A 23,591-nucleotide genomic window follows, 5' to 3' on the forward strand; every position below is an offset into this window, starting at 1 on the left:
TGGCATCACCGACTCAATGGACATGAGTTTGAGTAAACTCTGGGAGTTGGTGATGGATAGGGAGGCCTGGCGTGCTGCAGTCCATGGGGTCACAAAGAGTTGGACATGACTGAGTGACTGAACTGAACTGAACTGATACTCTAATAAAAAAACTTATATTAAAAAAAAAAAATCCAACACCCACTCACACCGGCAATTCCTCTCGTCTTAGTAAGGCCAGTGGTCAGGATGCCTGCTTCCCACACAGGAAACTTGACCCCGGCTTTGTTGATCACAAGGGCGGCTGTGACTACTCTTCCTTTACGCTCTATCTGTGTGTAGAGATATACACAGATTTGTATATCCGTGGGTTTGCGGGGAGGGGACTTTCTGTCCTGAAACAGAAATACACATTTACTCTTAATTTTTCAACTAGCGCTGGACTTTTCAACTTAGACTCAGCTTATCGAAAGATGTACTAATCCTCTACCCGCCCACACCAGCTGCTTTTCAAGGCTTCATTGTCCTCTCTGGGGGCCTGTTTAGAGCTTCCTCATATACAGCAGCAGTCTTCCGTAACAGCTCTCGTGTCAGGTACCACCTTGCCTAGTTCAAGGTCGTAGTCCATAGTTCAGGCCTTCATTATTTGCCTTAAGAGGCCCTTCCACCTCCAGCAGTCCACCCTGCAACAGGTTTCAGTAGCTCTGCTGTGTTTACATTGTACAGTGGAAGCCCCCTCCCCTTGGTCCGGGCCCTTTCCTGGGCTGCCTATCTGCTTCCTTCCCCAGTCCTCCCAGGGCCAACGACGATCCTAATCCTTTGACCTTGGCACATCTGCTTTTGACCAAGTGGTTTTCTCTAAAATGCCTCTCTTCCTGCCCCCTGATTGAAACTACCCTCATCTTCTGCATCCCTTTGAGATCCCCACATTTCAAAACAGGACCCTGTTTGTGTCCCTGCAGTGTCCAGCTGAGACCCTGAGCAAAATCCAGCAAATGTTCATTAAAATGAATAAACAAATGTTCTTACTGGCCCCTTTCCTTAACTGGCAGGACAGAAATAGAAATGCTTAGAGAATTATCATGGATATATATGCATTCCTAGACCTGCTGGTCATTTCTGAAGATGAGAGAATGTTTCCAAAACAATGAACCTATTTGAGAAGATTATTCAAAACAATCTTGTTGATCTTATTTAATTTAATCTTACATATTTAAGCAAAGATCAAAGAATCTAATTTAGTGAGTTAGTACAGTGGGAAGGTTTAGATCATCAAAGGGCAACAGGATTCTTGGCTCATCCTTTGCAAGAATACATATCAGAATAAAATGATCCACAGAAGAGAAGGTGTGCCCTGTCTTTGGATGTTTTTCCACGGAAGTGAGAAAAATTTCATGAAGTCATGGCAAGCTGGCTTCTGAGGGAAAAACTGAGATCATTGCATAAGGAAAGTTAAGCAGTAAGTCTGTTTTAAAGCAATTGGAAACATCTAAAATTTCTCCATTACACAAAAGTCTTTGGAAAGGGAATAGAAAATAACAAATTTGAATCCTTATTTTTCATAGATATTGTAACTTCTAGGGGATCTTCATTCTGACTTTTTTTGGGGGTGCCCATTTCTGACAACAAAGTAGCTAAAGGATGAGAGTCTTCTAAACTTACCAGAAATGTTCTTGCTTTGGAAATACCCGTAATTACTCTCCTAATTCCTTGCATTTTTTTCCTTCCCTCCCCCATCAGTTTCTTCTCAGGCAATTTTCTGTGGTCAGGGAAGTAGGGGACAGGATGCCTTCTGGGGACAAGGTTAAGGATAGAGTCAAACTGACAGTGTGAGCTGAAAGAGAGAAACTGTGAAGGTATTTAGAGGTGGTCCTGCCGGAGGGAACCACAGACACTCAGCTGCTCTCTTTGGCCCCCAGTTTCTTTCTAATTTTTAGTGATTTGAGGTACTTCAGGTCATGATTCTTATTTATTTTTGGCTGTGCCGGGTCCTCACGGATGCACATGGGCTCTCTCTAGTTGCAGCAAGCAAGGGCTACTCTCTAACTGCAGTGCGCAGGCTTCTCATCACAGCGGCTTCCCTTGCTGCAGAGCACAGGCTCTAGGTCGCTCCGGCTCAGTAGTCAAGGTGTGTGAGCTTAGTTGTTCTGCTGCCCATGGGATCGTTTCTGACCAGGGATCGAACCCACGTGTCCCTTGCATTGGCAGGTGGATTCTTAACCACTGGACCACCAGGGAAGCCCTGCCCCTAATTTTATTCTGCTTGTCAGCAGTGGGCGTCCACATCAATTTCCCTTATTCCCCTTTCACCAGCAAAAGTCTATAATTTGTAAAAGGTTGTGAGAGGAGGACATTCAAGTATAATATATAATACTCTGTATATTAGTCAAACAGTCACAGAGGCCCCAAAGTGCCATTTTCTGTGAAGACTCAAGCAAGAGCAGAGTTCATCCTGGTCTTCAGAGAAAACTGTGTGGATCAGACAAAATTGAGATTGTAATAGTACAACGTAGTAATTCATGCTGTGGAAATGTATGTAAACTAAGATGTATTAACCAAGTGCAGCGAGGCTTCAAAGGAGTGAGGCAGCGTGATACCCAGGACCCCAGAGCAGACGTGGGGAGGGGGTGAGGACCGCCAAGGGGGTTAAAGGTGGGGACAGTGATGACAAGTCTGGGTTTTGCCATGAGCAGCTCATGGTGCTAAAGTGAAAGTGAAAGTTGATCAGTCATATCCGACTCTTTGCAACCCCATGGATTTTACAGTCCGTGGAATTCTCCAGGCCAAAATTCTGGAGTGGGTAGCCTTTCCCTTCTCCAGAGGATCTTCCCAGCCCAGGGATTGAACCTAGGTCTCCCGCTTTGCAGGCAGATTCTTTACCAGCTGAGCCACAGGGAAACCCAAGAATACTAGAGTGGGTAGCCTATCCCTTCTCCAGCGGATCTTCCTGACCCAGGAATCTAACCAGGATCTCCTGCATTGCAGGTGGATTCTTTACTAGCTGAGCTATGAGGGAAGCCCAATCCGACAAAACCAGGTCATTTCACTTTGTCCTGCTGTAAATTGAGAATCTGTTGCTAGTCTCTTCATGCAGCTGCTGGGATGGCTTAAGAGCATCAGGGGGATAGTACATGCTGTAGTGCCTGGAGTGTCATCAATTCTTCATACATGCCAGCCGTGACCTGCTCTGTTTTGAGATAGAGCTTAAGAGAAAGCTTGGATTGTAGCAGGAACTGGCATCAAAGAACAAGGGGTTTTAGGCTAAGCATCCTCCATGTGTGTGTCTTTGTGTGTTTCTCTGTGTGTGTGTGTGTGTGTCTTTGTGTATGTGTGTATTCAGAAGACACCAAGTACACCAACTGTATTCTGGTGTGCCAGGAGCCAGGAAGGCCTTGAGGGCTATTCCATAGGGAAATGCTATCCAATAGAAATGTAGTGGGAGCCACATGTCATTCTAAATTTTCTAGTGGTTATATTAAAAAAAATGTTAAACAGGTTAAATGAATTTAAATAATATATTTTATTTAATTAATTCAGTGTATCAAATATTTCAACATGAGGTCTGTGTAAAAAATTGTTAATGAGGTAATTTACTTTTTTGTACTAAGTCTTCAAAACTTGGTGTCTATTTTCTATACATCTCAACTCGGACTCTGCACGGCTCGGGTGACCCATAGCCACGCAGGGCTGGAGGCTGCTCTACTGGATGGCCCAGCTATCAGGGGTCTTCCTCTGATGGCTGTGGCACAGTTTGCTTTGTAGCATCCTCTCTAGCCTTTCCTCTAGAGAGAGAGAGATGGCAACACCTTTTCCTAAGACAATTAAAGAAAAGGAGAGGAAGAAAGGAAAGAAAAAGAGAGGGAGAAAAAATATGCCAGTGACCCTGAGGTGTTCACAACAAAAGCTCTTTGGGCAGAAAAATTTGGAAGATACGAGCTGGAACATACTTAAAACTCTTCCAGGTCGTATTTAGAGAGACCCTAGAAATCTTGCAACAAAGTAACCTGTTTTACTCTGTGTAACTCCTCATTTCCCAATTTACTAGGATTATGGAACAATGTTTTCTTTTGACACTTAACTACTGTTGGCACAATCCATTGGCAGCCTGTTCTTTTCAACCTTTTTTTTTTTTTTTTTAAGATTCAAGTAACATACTCTTTTTTTTTTTTTTTTTATTGAAGTGTAGGTGATTTACAATGTTGTGTTAGTTTCAGGTATACAGCAAAGTGATTCAGTTATACATATTCCTTTTCAGATTCTTTTCTAGTATAGGTTATTACAAGGTATTGAATAGAATACCCTCTGCTGTGCAGTAGGTTCTTGTGGTTTATCTATTTTTATATATAGTAGTGGGTACCTGCTAATCCCAAATTCATAATTTATCCCTTTCGCCTCCTTTCCCCTTTAGTAACTATTAGTTTGTCCTCTATATTTGTGAATCTGTTTCTCTTTTGTGAGTAAGTTCACTTATATTATGTTTTTAGACTTCACATACAAGTGGGATCAGATGGCGGCTCTCTGTCTGACTTACTTCACTTAGTATGATAATCTCTAGGTCCGTCCATGCTGCTGCAGGTTTTTCATTCTTTTTTGTGGCTGAATAATATTCCATTGTATGTACCACATCCTTGACTTCCCTGGTAGCTCAAATGGTAAAGGATCTGCCTGACATGCAGGAGACCAGGCTTTGATCTCTGGGTCGGGAAGATCCCCTGGAGAAGGCAATGGCGACCCACTCCAGTATTCCTGCCTGGAAAATTCCATGGACAGAGGAGCCTGGTGGGCTATAGTCCACATCTTCTTTATCCATTTGTTTGTCTGGATATTTAGGTTACTAAAGGAAACTTGAGCCTTGATTTAGTGTTTGTGTTTTGTTTTCTGTTTGTTTGTAAGCAAGATGACTGCATTCATGGACTTATGTAATTCTGTAAAGGCTAGGGTGTTGACAGGACAGAAAAGATACGGGGTCATTTGAGAATTTCATATTGCACTTAGTTTCATCTCCAAATCCTACACTTGCAGATTGCAGGACTCTTTAAATTGTTGCAACAGATGTAATGCAAGGGGTAAAGGAACAAATTGTCACTTGATTGATGGAGAAGACAGAATCCTTGTTTATAGTTACTTTTATTTTTTACCACAGAAGACTATTTGGAATTTTAGAAATCTGAGCATCAGCATAGGGATATAAACAACATTCTGGTAAGGCAAGTCCCCTGTTCATAACCTGACCAGGAGGTGGGAAAAGGGATCAAAACAGGAAGGAAAGGCCCTTAGCCGTACAGTCTGCCCTCCATCCTGTAAGCCTGCCCTCTGCGTCCTTGGATTCAGTTTTGCAAAATTTGGGTCTACAGTAGTTGAATCTGTGGACACAGAACCACCAATATGGGGCCACTTTCATTCATCTACTACTGCACCCTTTTAATAAGGGACTTAGGCATGGTGAGTTTTGGTATCTGCAGCTCCTGGATCCACCCTGCCCCCCGCCCCCAGACACCAAGGATGACTGTGCCTTAGCTTTCAGCAACCCCTCCCAGCCAAGTGATGGGCAAGTCCCTGGGTGGTTTTTGTGGCATTTAAAAAAAATTTTATGTTTGTTTTTGGCTCCACTAGGTCTTCGTTGCTGTTCGGGCTTTTTTCTGGTTTTCATTTGGAAGCTTCTCATTGCCATGACTTCTCTTGTTGCTGAGCTAGGGCTCCAGAGCTCATGGGCTTCAGTTAATTGCAGCTCCCGGGCTCCAGAGCACAGGCTCAATAGTTGCGGCTCACGGCCTTATTTGCGCAGCAGCACATGGGACCTTCCCAGACCAGGAATTGAACCCGTGTCTCCTGCATTGACAGGCGGATTCTTTACCAAAGAGCCACCAGGGAAGCCCTGTGGCATTTAAAAAATGCATACAAGACACTAAACGGCCAACTCCGTGTATTGCAGATGAAGAAAGGACCTGCGGACTTCTGACCTTCCACTGGGGAAGATACCCGTTAAGCCCTTTCAGGATGGTGAGCAGGTGGAGTCTGGACTGAGAGATGCTGGCGTGAAGGGTAAGTGACAACTAAACCCTCATGCCCTGAGGCCCTGGATCCTCTTTTCCAAATTCTTCTGTGCGTGGGGACCTGTGTGCTCTATTGTGGTGTGCTGCTATGGATGGTACCTCTCTCCGAAAGGGTCAGGGAGGATGCTTACCTATTTTCAGGTACCTAAGGGATCCTGTCATGATGCAGTAAGCAGCGGGGCCAAACCAAGGTCAGGACAGCTCACTGTAAGTGCTCAGAGTAACAGAGCTCTGACTATGTGGCAGACTCGGCCCTTCAATGGGTTAACTCATTTCATTCTCATCTCAGAAATGAGAACACCGAAGCTGGCTGGTTACCGAGAGTAGATGGTCCTGATGGTGGCCCCGTCCCAACCTAAAAGCCTTTTTCCTCTTTCAGGTACATTCCCCACTTGCCTCTCTTCCCATCCCCACTTTTCATCTTTTTTTTTTTTTTTCATGCAATCATAGATCTCTGTACAAAAGGGATTGAACGTCAGAGGGACATCTGTGTAGGTCACTGTAGGGGATCACAGTTTCCCTGGGTCCCCTCAATTTGGGAAGTCTGCTTTCTCCTTTCTGGAATCTGGGTGGGGACTCGGTGACCACCTTCACAGAGAAGGCAGCAGGGGCGACGCTGAGTTACTCTGAAGCTGAGAGCAGCAAAACCAGCGTGGCTCCCGGCTGGCTCTCAGGCTCGGGGCAGGCTTGCCGATGAGACCAGCCGCCACGCTGTGAGGCGGCTGAGGCCCCACGTGCGTGCGTGTGTGTGTGTGTCTGTGTGTGTGTGTGTGTGCGCCAGGCCCCACTGATATGTGAGGGAGACTTCAGGTGGCTCCAGCCTCCAGTCTTGAGCTGCCGGGTGGAACTGGGACAAAGTGACTCACCCAAGGCCAGATGACAAGCTGGGATGTGAACCCCCAGGGCTCTCTGATGTCAGGCTTGTGAGATGAACTCTGACCCCAGTGCCCATTCCTTCTGGACCAGGAGCTGCCCTTCAAACACAGCTCTGCTCAGAGAAGGCAGACCGTTTGAAGCAGGCAGACCAGCAAACACAGCTTTGGAGAACTAGATTTACGTGCGTATAGTTTGCTGTGACTCTGTTTTCTTAATCTGAATCCTAGCTAAACTCGTTGCTCATGCTCAATTGCTGAGTCATGTCTGACTCTCTGAAACACCATGGACTGTAGCCCACCAGGCTCCTCTGTCCATGGCATTTTCCGGGCAAGAATACGGAAGTGGGTTGCCATTTCCTCCTTTGGGGGATCTTCCCCACCCAGGGATCAAACCTGTGTCTCTTGCATCTCCTGCACTGGCAAGCAGATTCTTTACCACTGCAGCACCTGGGAAGCCCTTAGCTGGGCCCTGGGGTCCTGCCTTACAGTCCTCTCATGAGGCTGCCTGCTTCCCCCACCACCACCCCACCAAGAGCTTAGATTCATGGTCTCTGCTCATGTTACATGAGATTCATAGCATGTGGAGTGATGTTCATGTTTCTGGGTTGCCCATGTTTGACTTCAGGCTCCATGAGGCCAGAGCCTGATCCGTGTCTCCTGGTTTTTTTTTTTTTTTTTTAGCACAGGCTCTAATCTGTAGCAGACAGTGGATAAATGTGAGCTAAATCAACAGCAAAGAGCAGGAAGTATGAATTTTCTTGAGAAGGAAGACGGTTAACATAAGGAAGTGCAAAATTCCAGGTATAAGCACTAAAGTCTTATCATGGGGCTAAGGGGTTGTCTTTTGAGGTCAAGGTTTCTTTGTCACTTCCTTTGTTTTTCCTGTGAGATGAAACATCTTTGGGTCTCACTTTTATAAATAAACGGCTTCCACAAGATGCAACAGTAAGCTAAACAATAACAGGAACCAGCGGGGCTCTGCGTTGCTTTTCTCTGTGGGTTTTTCAACTGGAAAGTATTTTCAGATGTGCAACGCGGGAGAACTGACTTTGGTATGAATGTTGAAATGTGACCTGTCGTGCGCTCTCATCACCGTCAGCCTTTGCGCATGGGATCGGTGGCTTGTGTCTTCACCTAGACACCCCTCTTGTACCGCCTCTGGTTCTCAGTAAGCAGAATGTCCTGAACCAAATATAATCCATGGAGGATGCCTGTTGCTGGCCCAGCTCACGTTTAGTTAAAGGCAAGTGCTGCCATCAGCTGGTGGAGGAATTTAAAGTGGGTTCATGGGGAGGATCTCATCTAGCCCCTAAGTGGCTCACACAGTAAAGAATCTGCCTGCAGTGCAGGAGACCTGGGTTTGATTCCTGGGTCAGGAAGATCCCCTAGAGAAGGAAATGGCAACCCACTCCAGTGTTCTTGCCTGGAAAATCCCATGGACAGAGGAACCTGGCGGGGCTATAGTCCATGCGGTCCCAAAGAATCGATCATGACTGAGCAGCTAACATTTTCACCTTCTTGAGGATGGAAGATATTCCTTGTTCTTCATCCTCTTTTTTCTGGCTTTCTTTTTCTCCATTCTACCCATTCCTTCCAGTAGGAGGATGCAGCTTGGAAGCCTGTTGGTAATAAGGAGAAGAAAAGTGAAAGTTGCTCAGTCCTGTCCGACTCTTTGCAAACCCATGGACTGTATAGTCCAGGCCAAAATACTGGAGTGGGTAGCCTTTCCCTTCTCCAAGGGATCTTCCCAACCCAGGGGTCGAACCCAGGTCTCCTGCATTGCAGGCAGATTCTTTACTGTCTGAGCCACAAGGAAAGCCCAAGGAGAAGCAATTCTTGCTTCAAAATAGTAGCGTTTATTGAAGGTTTTCCATGAGCCAGGTCTTGTTTGAGGCGCATTACACATTCTTTTCTCACAGCAGCCCTAGTGGGCAGTGGTTTGAGCCCATTTTACAGATGAGGAAGCTGAGGCACAGAGAGGTGAAGTCACCTCTGTGTCATGATGCCTGGCACATTCAAGTGCTTCCTGTTATTTGTAAAGTGAGCCATGTGTTAGTTTGAGTCGAGCATTCATGTGCAAGTGTTTCTTTTTTTAAAAATTCAAAATCTCAGTTCTTCAGGAGTGATCTTTTTAAAAGCATTTATTTTATTTATTTGGCTGTGCTGGGTCTTAGTTACAGCATGCGAACTCTTGGTTGAGATGTGTGGGATCCAGTTCCCTGACCAGGGGTCAAACCCGTGTCTCCTGCCTTGGGAGCTTGGAGTCTTAACCACAGAATAGTCAGTGCAAGTGTTTCTATGGGCAGTGATGCACGGAGGCAGAGTGCGGGAGTAAGGGGTATGGCGGGGAAGTGGGAGGCTGTTCAAGGTGGGACCCTGAGCAGGGGACTGCTGTGGGTAACCAGGGCTCAGTCTTGCTGGGAACCTGTGACAGACCGTGTAGGGAGCATCTAGGAATTGTCCCAGTAAGGGACACAGAAGTTGGGGGGTTCCTAGAGAAATCATGGGAACCTTTTGAAGCAAGTATGATCATCACAATTATATCCTGTAAATTACCCCATTTGTCCAGGGAAGTTAGGAAGGAGAATGTATGAAGCAGGACTCCTGGCTTCCTAGACTTCCCTTTGTTCTCTGCATTAGTTCATCTTGTGCAGCAAATTGCCCTCAGACACAGTGGAAACAAGGCTGTGTGCTTAGTCCTTCAGTTGTGTCTGATCTTTGCAACCCCTTGAGTAGGCTCATGGAGTAGCCCCTTGACTCTGGGAGTGCTGATGGACAGGGAGGCCTGGCATGCTATAGTCCATGGGGTCGCAAAGAGTCAGACATGACTGAGCAACTGAACTGAATTGGACTGTAGCCTGCCAGGCTTCTCTGTTCATGGGATTCTCCAGGAAAGAACACTGGAGTGGGTTGTGCCCTCCTCCAGAGGATCTTCTCCACCCAGGGATCGAACCCAGGTCTCCTCTATTGCAGGCAGATTCTTTACCATCTGAGCCACCAAGGAAGCCCATAATAAGGGTTTATGCAGCACACTCTGTAGAGGTTGGCCACAGCTGGTCTGATCGAGGGTGGACTCAGCTGGGCGACTCTGCTGACCTCGCAGGGAGGGTTGAGGGGTGAGGCTGATCCGGGCTGGGCTCGACTGGACCACTGCTTCCAACCTGATCCAGCAAGGCCTCTCGCTCAGGTCTGGGCTCAAGCCTGTTCCGCCTGACTGCATTCTAAATCTAGGCTTGAGGGCAGTGGCAGCCCAAGAGCAGCTCTTCCCATGACCATGAGAGAGGCGGGGGTGCAGGCGGAAATGCAGAGACTTCTTCACTGGTGCTCCTGTGTGATCATATTGATAATGCGAGTCACATGGCCATGCCCGAGTCAAGAGGCTGAGTGGTGAAGTCTACCTGTCTTGGGTGTGGGGTGTCTGCTGTTGGCCTTGGCCTTGGTCAGAACCCAGAAGTCCCTCTCTTATGCGGCCTCTGCTTCTGTCAAATTGGTCAAAGACAAGCTGAAATTTAAAGGCTTTTTCCAGTGGCAGTTTTGGTTCTAACTCTGGGCAAAACCCCAAGTCTTCAGTGATATTTCTATGTGCTCACGCTCAGTCCCTAAGTCGTGTCTGCCTCTTTGTGACCCCATGGACTGTAGCCCACCAGGCTCCTCTGTCCATGGGATTCTCCAGGCAAGAATTCTGGAGTGGGTTGCCATTTCCTTCTCCAGGGGATCTTCCCCCACCCAGGGAGCAAACCTTCATCTTCTGTATTGGCAGGTGGATTCTTTATCACTGAGCCACCAAGGAAGCCATATGATGTGGTTATTAGAAGCTACCCAGCCCCGGGTTCTGGAAACCTCTGGGGGCTCAGCCCTTTGCAGGCGATTCTGCCCCTGCTGGTATCACAGCTTTCTTCTCCTGGACTCAGGAGGCGTCTAGGGTTGTTGGGCTCCCTCAGTGACAACCACTACCTCCCCAGCAGCGGCCTGAAATGGTTTTACTTGGCATCAGCACATACCAGTTGCTCAAGTGCGTCAGAATGAAATAAGAGCAGCCAGTGGGATGACTAAATTGTCAATTACACTGAAGTGTATAGTTTCCTACAATTGGGGAGAGTGCTCTGAGTTTGGTGAAAATGTCATTTCTTTGCCTCTTGGTACCTTGGCTCTCCCATCTGGCACGAATACAGTTGAAGCTGAAAGGAGAGGAGGCGACACTTTTATGTTGGTTGGAATTAGCAGCCATAAATTTACAGGGCTTTTTCCAAGTGAGCATGGAAAAGACTTGCCATCTGATGCTTTTTGTGAGTTCTAAGTCATAAAGCAACTGCTAAGGGTGGCTTGACAGTTGTGTTCTTGGAGGTCTGCGGCAGAAACCTAAGCCTCAAATGATTAAATGTGTTTCCAAACACTCATAAGTTATTTATACTGTGTTTGCATCTTGGCCAACCAAGCAAGACGGTACTGTAGTGTCTTCACGGTGGTACCCTATTTCAAACAAGACTGTGCTCTAGGGTCTTTGTGATGGTACCCTATTTGGCCCAACAGAGCTTTCTAATTAACTCATCCATGCCAGCATGCGCGTTATGAATGCTGCTGACATGCCTGTGGACTTTATGGCTGATTTCCATCTTCGTGAATGCGCAAGGACCAGCCAGAAAGTACCACTACCATCCTTCTGGGTGGGAAGGATGCAGGGGGAGAGGAGAGGTGAGATGCAGCAGGGGAGCAGTTGTGTTCACAAGCCCCTGACCACTGTGGGCAGCTGGGGTCCAGCCTGCCCAGGAGTTCTGGGAGGTGGCATTGATCTCCCCTTGGAATTACTTCTCCTCGGGAGTGAGGACACAGGGCATTCATCCACCAACTCCCACTCATCATTGCCATGGATCATCGCAAGGCAATAGCTCCTTGGTCTTCTGGCCTACCCAGACATGCTCCGGCTGTCTGTCCTCAGATCAAAGAAAGCCACGGGTACCAGAGGATGGATATTTTGGAGTAGGTAATTTGTGATTTAAAAAAGAAAATCAAAACAAAAGTAATGTTGTTTTTTTTTTTTAAGTCAAAAAGTGGCATGTATGGGAGGGCATGTGATAAGGGGACGTGGGTGAGGTACCTTTGCATGTGATATCGGGGTGCCGGGCAGTTTGGGGAATGGAAGGAGGGGGTCTTGTAGCTTTTAAATTTGAGCACAATGGAAGCGAAATCCCTCTGAGACCTTAGGACAGAATGCGGAAAGGAGAGCATTTTTGTGTGTGTGTGTGTGCCCATGGCTATTTATTTATTTAAATTTGGTCACAGTCATACAGTGAAACGTTAGACAGCCACTTATAAAGATAGAGAGCATCCTTGGTGGCTCAAACAGTAAAGAATTTGCCTGCAGTGCAAGAGGCCCGGGTTTGAAAGATCCCCTGAAGAATGGCTACCCACTCCAGTATTCTTGCCTGGAGAATTCCAGGGACAGGGGAGCCTGGTGGGCTACAGTCCATGGGATCACATAGAGTCAGACATGACTGAGCGACTAACATTTTCACTTTTTCAAAAAAGGTAGAACTATGGTGATGATAGGAAACTGTCTTCAAGTTATAGTTCTGAGTAGAGAAAAAGCACAATACAGAGCTGTCTTTAGAATATGTTCCCCTTTGTCAATAGCTTTGATGTTGTTTAGTCGCTCAATTGTGTCTGACCGCAACCTCATGGACTGTAGCCCGCCAGGCTCCTCTGTCCATGGAATTCTCCAGGCAAGAAAACTGGAGTGGGTTGCCATTTCCTTCTCCAGGAGATCTTCTCAACCCCGGGGATCAAACCTGTGTCTCCTGCATTGCAGATGGATTCTTTACCACTGAGCCACCAGGAAAGGCCAAAATTAGTTTATTGGGATCTAATTTATGTATCATAAAGATAACCCACTTTAAGTGTACAGGTATGGGTGTTTTAGTAAACTTTGAAAGTTTGCTAGAAATGTTATGCAAATGGAATTGAACACGGCGTCTGGCTGCTCTCGGTCATCCCTGACTGCAGCATGCCCATCGTTTGTTTCCTTTTTACTGTGGAATAGTGTTTCATTGATTGGACATAGCACTTTTTTTTATCCATTCTACAGTTGATAGACATTTGGATTGGTTTCAGTTCCATTCCACATACAATCCTTTATGTGGACATAGATTTTTATTTTCCTTGGGTAGGTACTTAAATGAAGTTTATGGGTCATAGGATGAGTATTTGTTTGGTTCTTTAAGAAACTGCAAACCTGTTTCCAGAGAGGCTGCTCCATTTTACTGCATTCCCACCAACAATGGGAGACTAATTTCCATTCTCGCAGTTGATGTGGTCAGCTTTTTTGTTGTTTGCCATTCTGATAGACGTGTAGTCTCATCTTACTGTGGATTTAGCATTTCCTCGTAACTAAGGATGTCGAGCATCTTTTCATGTGCTTATTAGCTATTGGCTTATCTTCTTGGCAGTGTGTCTCTTCCGATCTTTTCTTATGTTTATTTTGGGTCCTTTTGTCTCCTTATTAATTAGTAAGGGTTCTGGACTCCTGCCATGTTTTCTGGAAGTTTGAAATTATGTCCAAATAAAAAGTTAAAAAAAGGCTAGCCCCCACACCCCATCAGGATGGTGCACCCAGAAATTGTCTCACAGCATGGATGTGCTTGCTAAAAGAATCAAAGGGAAGGGCAAGATCAAACTTTGATTTTTTTGCCAGAAAAAGTCGTCTGGTCACAACACAGTGGCTCTTTATTAAATGAAGGCATACTTCCTTGGCCGCTTTTTATCTGTTAATGGGAAATTGGTGATTAAAATGTGTCCAGATGTTGCATAAACAAAAGCATGAAAGAGCTTATTAGTATCTCTCTTGCTTAAGTTAAGGCACAAGTTTCTCCACCCCTTCAGCCTTCCACGCTGGGTACGGTCAGGAGACCCCTGGCGTGCCGGTCACATGGCAGATCTAAAGGGTTGGGAGGGCTGGGTGGTCCCCATTGTGGCACTGAGAGCACAGACTCACCTGTGTCCAGCAGACCCCTGCTCTTGCCCCCTGACACTGACCCTGATTGTAGACTCGCCTCTGCTTCAAGGCTCTCTTCTTTCTGTAACTTCTCATATTGTGAACATGAACCAAATTCATGCCTGTAGCTACATATACTGAATTCAGACAAGAATTAATGGGCTGATTTAGTCAACAGCAGAAGGAATCAGGATGATGAGGAGAAGACCTTCTCACCTACTTGCCATCACCTTGACGTCAGCCAGGTTGTACTTACCAGCTTTCAATTTTCCAAATAGTTAGTGAGCATCAACTGTTCATTGTTTCATTCATTCACGAGGCCTTTATAACTCCTAATAGGCATCAAGCACTATTTGAGTCTGGGGGTGGGGGAGCAATTAGTAGTGAACAAAAGGGGCAAAGTGCTTTCCCCCAAGAAGTTGTCTATTCTCTTAAAAGGAAGGAACAGATGCATAGAAGTGGGAGAAAGAGACAATAAATAATTGAAGAAATAAATACACTGTAGATAGCAGGTTATAATAAGCATTACAAAATGAAATAAAACCCAGTAAGGAAGTAGAGACAGATGCATTCATAAAGCTTCTGGAAGGATGTACTACAGAGGATTAACAAATAGAATGATAGTTTTAAGGAATTTATTTTAGTAATTTGTTTTCTAATTTTTCTATAACAAATTTGTATTGCTCTTTTTGGCAAAAAAAGTTTTTCCAAACTTACCAAAAGCATTAAATTTGAATGTCTATATGGTTCATTGTATCATAATTTTATAACCAAAAATACAGCAAGAAAAATCAACTGGAAAATAATACCTAGTCTTTATTATCTGTGATGTGGTTCTGCATGTTTTAGAAAGTTTGATGTTTGGAAATATATGATCAATAAATTATGGAAAACCAGACTTGTTTATAAAATGCCTTTCTGATGGGTAACTTGGAATGATGAGTGATCTCTTCAAGTCTTGGTAAATTACACATTTTGCTAAGTTGGTCAGAATAGAAAATAGTAGCATTAAATGCAGGATGCAGAGACTGAACCATCTGAGCCCCAAATGCTGGTTCTAATATTGCTTTGTTTTCACTGGCAAAGGGAGCTGCAGATGTGTGTTTAGGAGCTCACACAACGTATCATACAGTGCAGATTTCAGTTATTGGGTTAGCTCGACCCAAGAAGACTCCCAGACTTGGGAAAGTTAGACAAAAATAAAACATTTTCAGCCCTCACCCAGACTCTTTGCCTGGGGCTCAGATCCCTGGAACACGCAGACATGTATGATGGGAGTGGGGTGGTGACCGTGCCACCCTCTCTCCTTCCCTCCTCTTTTCTTCCCCACTGCTTCCACACAACTGACTTTGCCTTTTCACTGATTGGTGCCACTTTCCAAAATCAGTGACACTTTTTTTTTTTTTTTTTTTTAATTTTTTTATTTTTTTTTATTCTTCCAATTTTATTTTATTTTTAAACTTTACATAATTGTATTAGTTTTGCCAAATATCAAAATGAATCCGCCACAGGTATACATGTGTTCCCCATCCCGAACCCTCCTCCCTCCTCCCTCCCCATACCATCCCTCTGGGTCGTCCCAGTGCACCAGCCCCAAGCATCCAGCATCATGCATCGAAACTGGACTGGCAACTCGTTTCCTACATGATATTTTACATGTTTCATTGCCATTCTCCCACATCTTCCCACCCTCTCCCTCTCCCACAGAGTCCATAAGACTGTTCTATACATCAGTGTCTCTTTTGCTGTCTCGTACACCGGGTTATTGTTACCATCTTTCTAAATTCCATATATATGCATTAGTATACTGTATTTATGTTTTCCTTCTGGCTTACTTCACTCTGTATAATAGGCTCCAGTTTCATCCACCTCATTAGAACTGATTCAAATGTATTCTTTTTAATGGCTGAGTAATACTCCATTGTGTATATGTACCACAGTTTCTTATCCATTCATCTGCTGATGGACATCTAGGTTGCTTCCACGTCTTGGCTATTATAAACAGTGCTGCGATGAACATTGGGGTACACGTGTCTCTTCCCTTCTGGTTTCTCAGTGTGTATGCCCAGCAGTGGGGTTGCTGGATCATAAGGCAGTTCTATTTCCAGTTTTTTAAGGAATCTCCACACTGTTCTCCATAGTGGCTGTACTAGTTTGCATTCCCACCAACAGTGTAAGAGGGTTCCCTTTTCTCCACACCCTCTCCAGCATTTATTATTTGTAGACTTTTGATCGCAGCCATTCTGACTGGTGTGAAATGGTACCTCATAGTGGTTTTGATTTGCATTTCTCTGATAATGAGTGATGTTGAGCATCTTTTCATGTGTTTGTTAGCCATCTGTATGTCTTTTGGAGAAATGTCTATTTAGTTCTTTGCCCATTTTTTGATTGGGTCGTTTATTTTCTGGAGTTGAGCTGTAGGAGTTGCTTGTATATTTTGAGATTAGTTGTTTGTCGGTTGCTTCATTTGCTATTATTTTCTCCCATTCTGAAGGCTGTCTTTTCACCTTGCTAATAGTTTCCTTTGATGTGCAGAAGCTTTTAAGGTTAATTAGGTCCCATTTGTTTATTTTTGCTTTTATTTCTAATATTCTGGGAGTGGGTCATAGAGATCCTGCTGTGATGTATGTCAGAGAGTGTTTTGCCTATGTTCTCCTCTAGGAGTTTTATAGTTTCTGGTCTTACGTTTAGATCTTTAATCCATTTTGAGTTTATTTTTGTGTATGGTGTTAGAAAGTGGTCCAGTTTCATTCTTTTACAAGTGGTTGATCAGATTTCCCAGCACCACTTGTTAAAGAGATTGTCTTTAATCCATTGTATATTCTTGCCTCCTTTGTCGAAGATAAGGTGTCCATATGTGCGTGGATTTATCTCTGGGCTTTCTATTTTATTCCATTGATCAATATTTGTCTTTGTGCCAGTACCATACTGTCTTGATAACTGTGGCTTTGTAGTAGGCCTGAAGTCAGGTAAGTTGATTCCTCCAGTTCCATTCTTCTTTCTCAAGATCGCTTTGGCTATTCGAGGTTTTTTGTATTTCCATACAAATTGTGAAATTATTTGTTCTAGCTCTGTGAAGAATACTGTTGGTAGCTTGATAGGGATTGCGTTGAATCTATAAATTGCTTTGGGTAGTATACTCATTTTCACTATATTGATTCTTCCAATCCATGAACATGGTATATTTCTCCATCTATTAGTGTCCTCTTTGATTTCTTTCACCAGTGTTTTATAGTTTTCATATATAGGTGTTTAGTTTCTTTAGGTAGATATATTCCTAAGTATTTTATTCTTTCCGTTGCAATGGTGAATGGAATTGTTTCCTTAATTTCTCTTTCTGTTTTCTCATTATTAGTGTATAGGAATGCAAGGGATTTCTGTGTGTTGATTTTATATCCTGCAACTTTACTGTAGTCATTGATTATTTCTAGTAATTTTCTGGTGGACTCTTTAGGGTTTTCTATGTAGAGGATCATGTCATCTGCAAATAGTGAGAGTTTTACTTCTTCTTTTCCAATTTGATTCCTTTATTTCTTTTTCTGCTCTGATTGCTGTGGCCAAAACTTCCAAAACTATGTTGAATAGTAATGGTGAAAGTGGGCACCCTTGTCTTGTTCCTGACTTTAGAGGAAATGCTTTCAATTTTTCACCATTGAGGATAATGTTTGCAGTGGGTTTGTCATATATAGCTTTTATTATGTTGAGGTATGTTCCTTCTATTCCTGCTTTCTGAGAGTTTTTATCATAAATGGATGTTGAATTTTGTCAAAGGCTTTTCTGCATCTATTGAGATAATCATATGGTTTTTATTTTCAATTTGTTAATGTGGTGTATTACATTGATTGATTTGCGGATATTGAAGAATCCTTGCATCCCTGGGATAAAGCCCACTTGATCATGGTGTATGATCTTTTTAATGTGTTGTTGGATTCTGATTGCTAGAATTTTGTTAAGGATTTTTGCATCTATGTTCATCAGTGATATTGGCCTGTAGTTTTCTTTTTTTGTGGGATCTTTGTCAGGTTTTGGTATTAGGGTGATGGTGGCCTCATAGAATGAGTTTGGAAGTTTACCTTCCTCTGCAATTTCTGGAAGAGTTTGAGCAGGATAGGTGTTAGCTCTTCTCTAAATTTTTGGTAGAATTCAGCTGTGAAGCCGTCTGGACCTGGGCTTTTGTTTGCTGGAAGATTTTTGATTACAGTTTCAATTTCCATGCTTGTGATGGGTCTGTTAAGATTTTCTATTTCTTCCTGATCCAGTTTTGGAAAGTTGTACTTTTCAAGAATTTGTCCATTTCTTCCACGTTGTCCATTTTATTGGCATATAATTGTTGATAGTAGTCTCTTATGATCCTTTGTATTTCTATGTTGTCTGTTGTGATCTCTCCATTTCGTTTCTAATTTTGTTGATTTGATTTTTCTCCCTTTGTTTCTTGATGAGTCTGGCTAATGGTTTGTCAATTTTATTTATCCTTTCAAAGAACCAGCTTTTGGTTTTGTTGATTTTTGCTATGGTCTCTTTGTTTCTTTTGCATTTATTTCTGCTCTAATTTTAAGATTTCTTTCCTTCTACTAACCTGGGTTCTTCATTTCTTCCTTTTCTAGTTGCTTTAGGTGTAGAGTTAGGTTATTTATTTGACTTTTTTCTTGTTTCTTGAGGTGTGCCTGTATTGCTATGAACTTTCCCTTAGGACTGCTTTTACCGTGTCCCACAGGTTTTGGGCTGTTGTGTTTTCATTTTCATTCGTTTCTATGCAAATTTTGATTTCTTTTTGATTTCTTCTGTGATTTGTTGGTTATTCAGCAGCGTGTTGTTCAGCCTCCATATGTTGGAATTTTTAATAGTTTTCTCCTGTAATTGAGATCTAATCTTACTGCATTGTGGTCAGAAAAAATGCTTGGAATGATTTCTATTTTTTGATTTACAAGGCTAGCTTTATGGCCCAGGATGTGATCTATCCTGGAGAAGGTTCCATGTGCGCTTGAGAAAAGGTGAAATTCATTGTTTTGGGATGAAATGACCTATAGATATCAATTAGGTCTAACTGGTCTATTGTATCGTTTAAAGTTTGTGTTCCTTGTTAATTTTCTGTTTAGTTGATCTATCCATAGGTGTAAGTGGGGTATTAAAGTCTCCCACTATTATTGTGTTATTGTTAATTTCTCCTTTCATACTTGTTAGCATTTGTCTTACGTACTGTGGTGCTCCCGTGTTGGGTGCATATATGTTTATAATTGTTATATCTTCTTCTTGGATTGATCCTTTGATCATTATGTAGTGACCTTCTTTGTCTCTTTTCACCGCCTTTGTTTTAAAGTCTATTTTATCTGATATGAGTATTGCTACTCCTGCTTTCTTTTGGTCCCTATTTGCATGGAAAATCTTTTCCAGCCCTTCACTTTCAGTCTGTATGTGTCCCCTGTTTTGAGGTGGGTCTCTTGTAGACAACATATGTAGGGGTCTTGTTTTTGTATCCATTCAGCCAGTCTTTGTCTTTTGTTGGGGCATTCAACCCATTCACATTTAAGGTAATTACTGATAAGTATGTTCCCGTTGCCATTTACTTTATTGTTTTGGGTTCGAGTTTATACACCGTTTTGTGTTTCCTGTCTAGAGAATATCCTTTAGTATTTGTTGAGAGCTGGTTTGGTGGTGCAGAATTCTCTCAGCTTTTGCTTGTCTGAAAGCTTTTGATTTCTCCTTCATACTTGAATGAGATCCTTGCTGGGTACAATAATCTGGGCTGTAGGTTATTTTCTTTCATCATTTTAAGTATGTCTTGCCATTCCCTCCTGGCTTGAAGAGTTTCTATTGAAAGATCAGCTGTTATCCTTATGGGATTCCTTGTGTGTTATTTGTTGTTTTTCCCTTGCTGCTTTTAATATTTGTTCTTTGTGTTTGATCTTTGTTAATTTGATTAATATGTGTCTTGGGGTGTTTCTCCTTGGGTTTATCCTGTTTGGGACTCTCTGGGTTTCTTGGACTTGGTGATTATTTCCTTCCCCATTTTAGGAAGTTTTCCACTATTATCTCCTCAAGTATTTTCTCATGGTCTTTCTTTTGTCTTCTTCTTCTGAACCCCTATGATTCGAATGTTGTAGCGTTTAATATTGTCCTGGAGGTCTCTGAGATTGTCCTCATTTCTTTTAATTCGTTTTCTTTATCCTCTCTGATTCATTTATTTCTACCATTCTATCTTCTAATTCACTAATCTGTCTTCTGCCTCTGTTATTCTACTATTTGTTGCCTCTAGAGTGTTTTTAATTTCACTTATTGCATTATTCATTATATATTGACTCTTTTTATTTCTTCTAGGTCCTTGTTAAACCTTTCTTGCATCTTCTCAATCCTTGTCTCCAGGCTATTTATCTGTGATTCCATTTAGTTTCAAGATTTTGGATCAATTTCACTATCATTATTCGAATTCTTTATCAGGTAGATTCCCTATCTCTTCCTCTTTGTTTGGTTTGGTGGGCATTTATCCTGTTCCTTTATCTGCTGAGTATTCCTCTGTCTCTTCATCTTGTTTAAATTGCTGAGTTTGGGGTGTCCTTTCTGTATTCTGGCAGTTTGTGGAGTTCTCTTTATTGTGGCGTTTCCTCACTGTGTGTGGGTTTGTACAGGTGGCTTGTCAAGGTTTCCTCGTTAGGGAAGCTTGTGTCGGTGTTCTGGTGGGTGGAGCTGTATTTCTTCTCTCTGGAGTGCAATGAAATGTCCAGTAATGAGTTATGAGATGTCTATAGTTTTGGGGTGACTTTGGGCAGCCTGTATCTTGAAGCTCAGGACTGTGTTCCTTTGTTGCTGGAGAATTTGCTTGGTATGTCTTGCCCTGGATCAGTGACACTTTATTTCCTAACGTCTCCACTGATTATTACAGCTGTTCAAGAAACTCATTAGGTCACACAACACTCCCACCCAAAACATCCACCCAAAACCTTCCGCCCCACACAGTCGTCATTCACTCCATTTCCGGTCTAGCCTGACTTTAAAATCCACTTGGGAATAAATCAAATCCTATCCAAATAGTAACTTCATTTGATGGCTTGCAGGCTTGGTCACTGGAAAAGGACATGGCAACTCACTCTCGTTCTTGCCTGGAGAACCCCGTGGACAGAGGAGCCTGGCGAGGTCCATGAGGTTGCAAAGAGTTGGACACAACTGAGCCTGCCGGCACAAGCTTGTTCAGGTTTTCTTAATTAATTTGAATTCGTAATTATCCATGTAGCACCAATAAAGAAACTCATAATCTGTGCCCACATAGATTCTTATATATAATATATTTTTAATACATATTTTCTAGTCATGATTCTGTTTTTACAATTTCAGTGTTTTGTTTTGGGAGGTTTTTTTTTTTTTGGTCATCCCTTACGGCATGCAGGATCTTAGTTCCCTGACCAGGGATTGAACCCATGCCCTCTGCAGTGGAAGTGCAGAGTCCTAACCACAGGACCACCAGGGAAGTCCTCATGTGGATACTTAATTGCTCTTACTTTGAGTCTGAGTTCTGTGTCTCTCTTCAGAACCAGTGATTTCAGTGTTTCCAGTGATTCCCGGTGGATTGATCCCAGTGGCTTTGAGGTTTCTTGTTTGTTTTTTATTTCCTTGTTGATTGGATTCTACGGAGCCCCACGTCACTCCTTCATTTTACATTTCTAGATCCCTCATTATTGGAAAATTAAATGATGCTACTTGAGAGAAGGCTTAAATGAGGCCAGAATTCTCACTACAAAGAAAAAGTGCAGTTTGAGCGAAAGTTAACATTAAAAGTTTTCTACTATTCAACAAAAGTTAATGAAGGTATATAAAGGACTGTTTGAGATGGAAAAATATTGTATTGGCTTCTTATTTTTTTGTAACAAGTACCAGCTTCACTAAAAAGAACTCATTTGTTTTTATATAACTACATTATGCACTGTACTAGTTCAGCTTTGCTGTAACTAATTTAATTAGGCTTTGTTTTGAAATTTGCCTTTTTTTTTTTTTTTTCCTTCCTTGGACTTTTAAAAGCAGAAGTCACAGTGACATGCTCAGTGTGGCATTTGCTGATGCATAAGAGTGCGTGTGGTTTTAATTTCTGGTTGTTTTTTCTCCCTCAACCTTTTCCTCTAGTTAATGTGAATCACATTGTATTTTCCACTCCTGGACACTGATTCATAGCCATCCACTTCCTCCCAAGCTCAGCAAACCACCAGGTCCTCTGGGAAATGGATTAGTCACAGCCCAGCCAGGCACCTTGCGTGCCATGGTCGGTATTAGCTCCAACAGTCATGCGTTTAGGAGGAAAAGGTAAAAACTGCTGCACCATCTTCCTTTGGGGAAGGAATAAGGCCTTAGTTTAGGGGGGGTCTGTATGGCCTGTCACACTCCTTGGCTTCATCTCTACAATACAGCACACAGGCAGGTTAGAAAGACAGAGGTCTCATTTGGTTCAGAAGCTTTTCAGGTGCCCTGAGGAAACAGACATCAGATTTGATCAGGGCCCCATCCCTGGGGCACATGTGTAGTGTTTGTGAATAGGCTGAATCTTAATATATGGATGCAATTTTGAAAAATTTGGAACAGATTTATTTATGTCCAACATGTTTTTATCAAATTCACTTGAGTCTAATTTCAGAACATTTTAAGGCCAAGGATTTTTCTTCATAGGCCAGACTTATAAATACATTCCCAAGATCATGCCTTAATTATATCAGTAATTGTTGCTAGGTTTCAACTTACATTTAGCAACATTGATTGACAGCCTTGACCACCAGTCCCCACTTAATACAGCCTGACCTAAGGGTGTTATGGCTGTGACATCTACAATTGGGAGAATTCTTTAATTTTTCTGTTCTGAGTGAAGCCTCTTCAAGTTTAAGAGACTGGAGCAACTGAAGAGCAGGGACCCATGGTTAAGCAGTTTGATAAACTGAACAAGGTAACAGAAGATCATGTTCTGGTCTGAGCCCCAGGTGGCTTTGGGGAGCTGTGTTTGCACCTGATTGTTTCTGTCAGTCTATTAGCATTCATGGCAGGAGGTAGAAAAGCCAACCCCTAACAGTGCTCCCAGGTGAGGGCTGGGTGTGGTGGCCCTGTGGTCAGAACTGGGTCACACAAACAAAGCCTGAGCAAATATTAGATGAATGTACAGGAAGTACAAGTCCTTAACCTTCGCAGTGAGAAGGATCACCAGCCCTGTTTCCCTGGGATGACGGAGCTCTCGTCTGGAGGTTTGGCTTTTGTCTGTCCTGTTGATGATCTGGAGCCTGGGGAATCCAGAACACGGTAACCCTCCTGCTCAGTTAGAAATTAAGTGTTAGCGTGTGGGTGAGGCATTCAGGAGAGTCATGTGCTACACTGACTCTGATGCTGGTGGATAGGTAGCAACCTCTGGGTCTCCCCTTCTTCACTGGTGGAATCAGAGTAGGGCTGCTCTACCTGGTGGGCAGGATGCTGTGTGGAAGAGGGTGCTGGGGACCCCACTGGGAAAAAGCACCACAGCTGGTGTCAGTGTCTGCAGTATCAGGGAGAGAGGAGGCGGCCAATACCTGCCGTCCACATGTTCAGCGAGCTCTCAGCTCCCCTTGGCCAGCAGCTCCCTCAGGTGTGACTTGTGACAAGTCTAGAAGCCCTACTTGTTATTAACATCATAAATCACTAGCTAGCCTGAGCCCTGGCCAGAAAGTGATTTAGGCATGACTCTTCAGTCTTGCTCTG

At 43.3% G+C, this 23,591-nt stretch overlaps 1 protein-coding gene and 1 non-coding gene across 9 annotated transcripts in view; one reads left to right on the forward strand and one right to left on the reverse strand.

Annotated features, from left to right (window-relative positions):
- Nucleotides 1-23,591, forward strand: part of RIN2 (Ras and Rab interactor 2) — a 213,988-nt gene that overhangs the window by 26,861 nt on the left and 163,536 nt on the right. For 2 of the 8 annotated variants that reach the window (XM_061435527.1, XM_061435525.1), the window contains exon 2: nt 5,912-6,021. Coding sequence is in view for 5 of the 8 variants with exons in the window: in XM_061435521.1 (XP_061291505.1) it covers nt 23,014-23,159 (146 nt within the window). In the remaining 3 variants the exon portion in view is untranslated. Of the gene's footprint in view, nt 1-5,911; nt 6,022-20,944; nt 21,082-21,274; nt 23,160-23,591 lie in introns of those variants that run through there. The other 6 variants (XM_061435523.1, XM_061435532.1, XM_061435526.1 and 3 more) reach the window with 5 other exon arrangements.
- Nucleotides 21,282-21,354, reverse strand: TRNAG-UCC (transfer RNA glycine (anticodon UCC)). Its single transcript has one exon. It is a non-coding gene; the product is annotated as a tRNA-Gly (tRNA).

Source organism: Bos javanicus, chromosome 13, assembly GCF_032452875.1.
Source record: "Bos javanicus breed banteng chromosome 13, ARS-OSU_banteng_1.0, whole genome shotgun sequence".
Taxonomy (NCBI): Eukaryota; Metazoa; Chordata; class Mammalia; order Artiodactyla; family Bovidae; genus Bos; species Bos javanicus.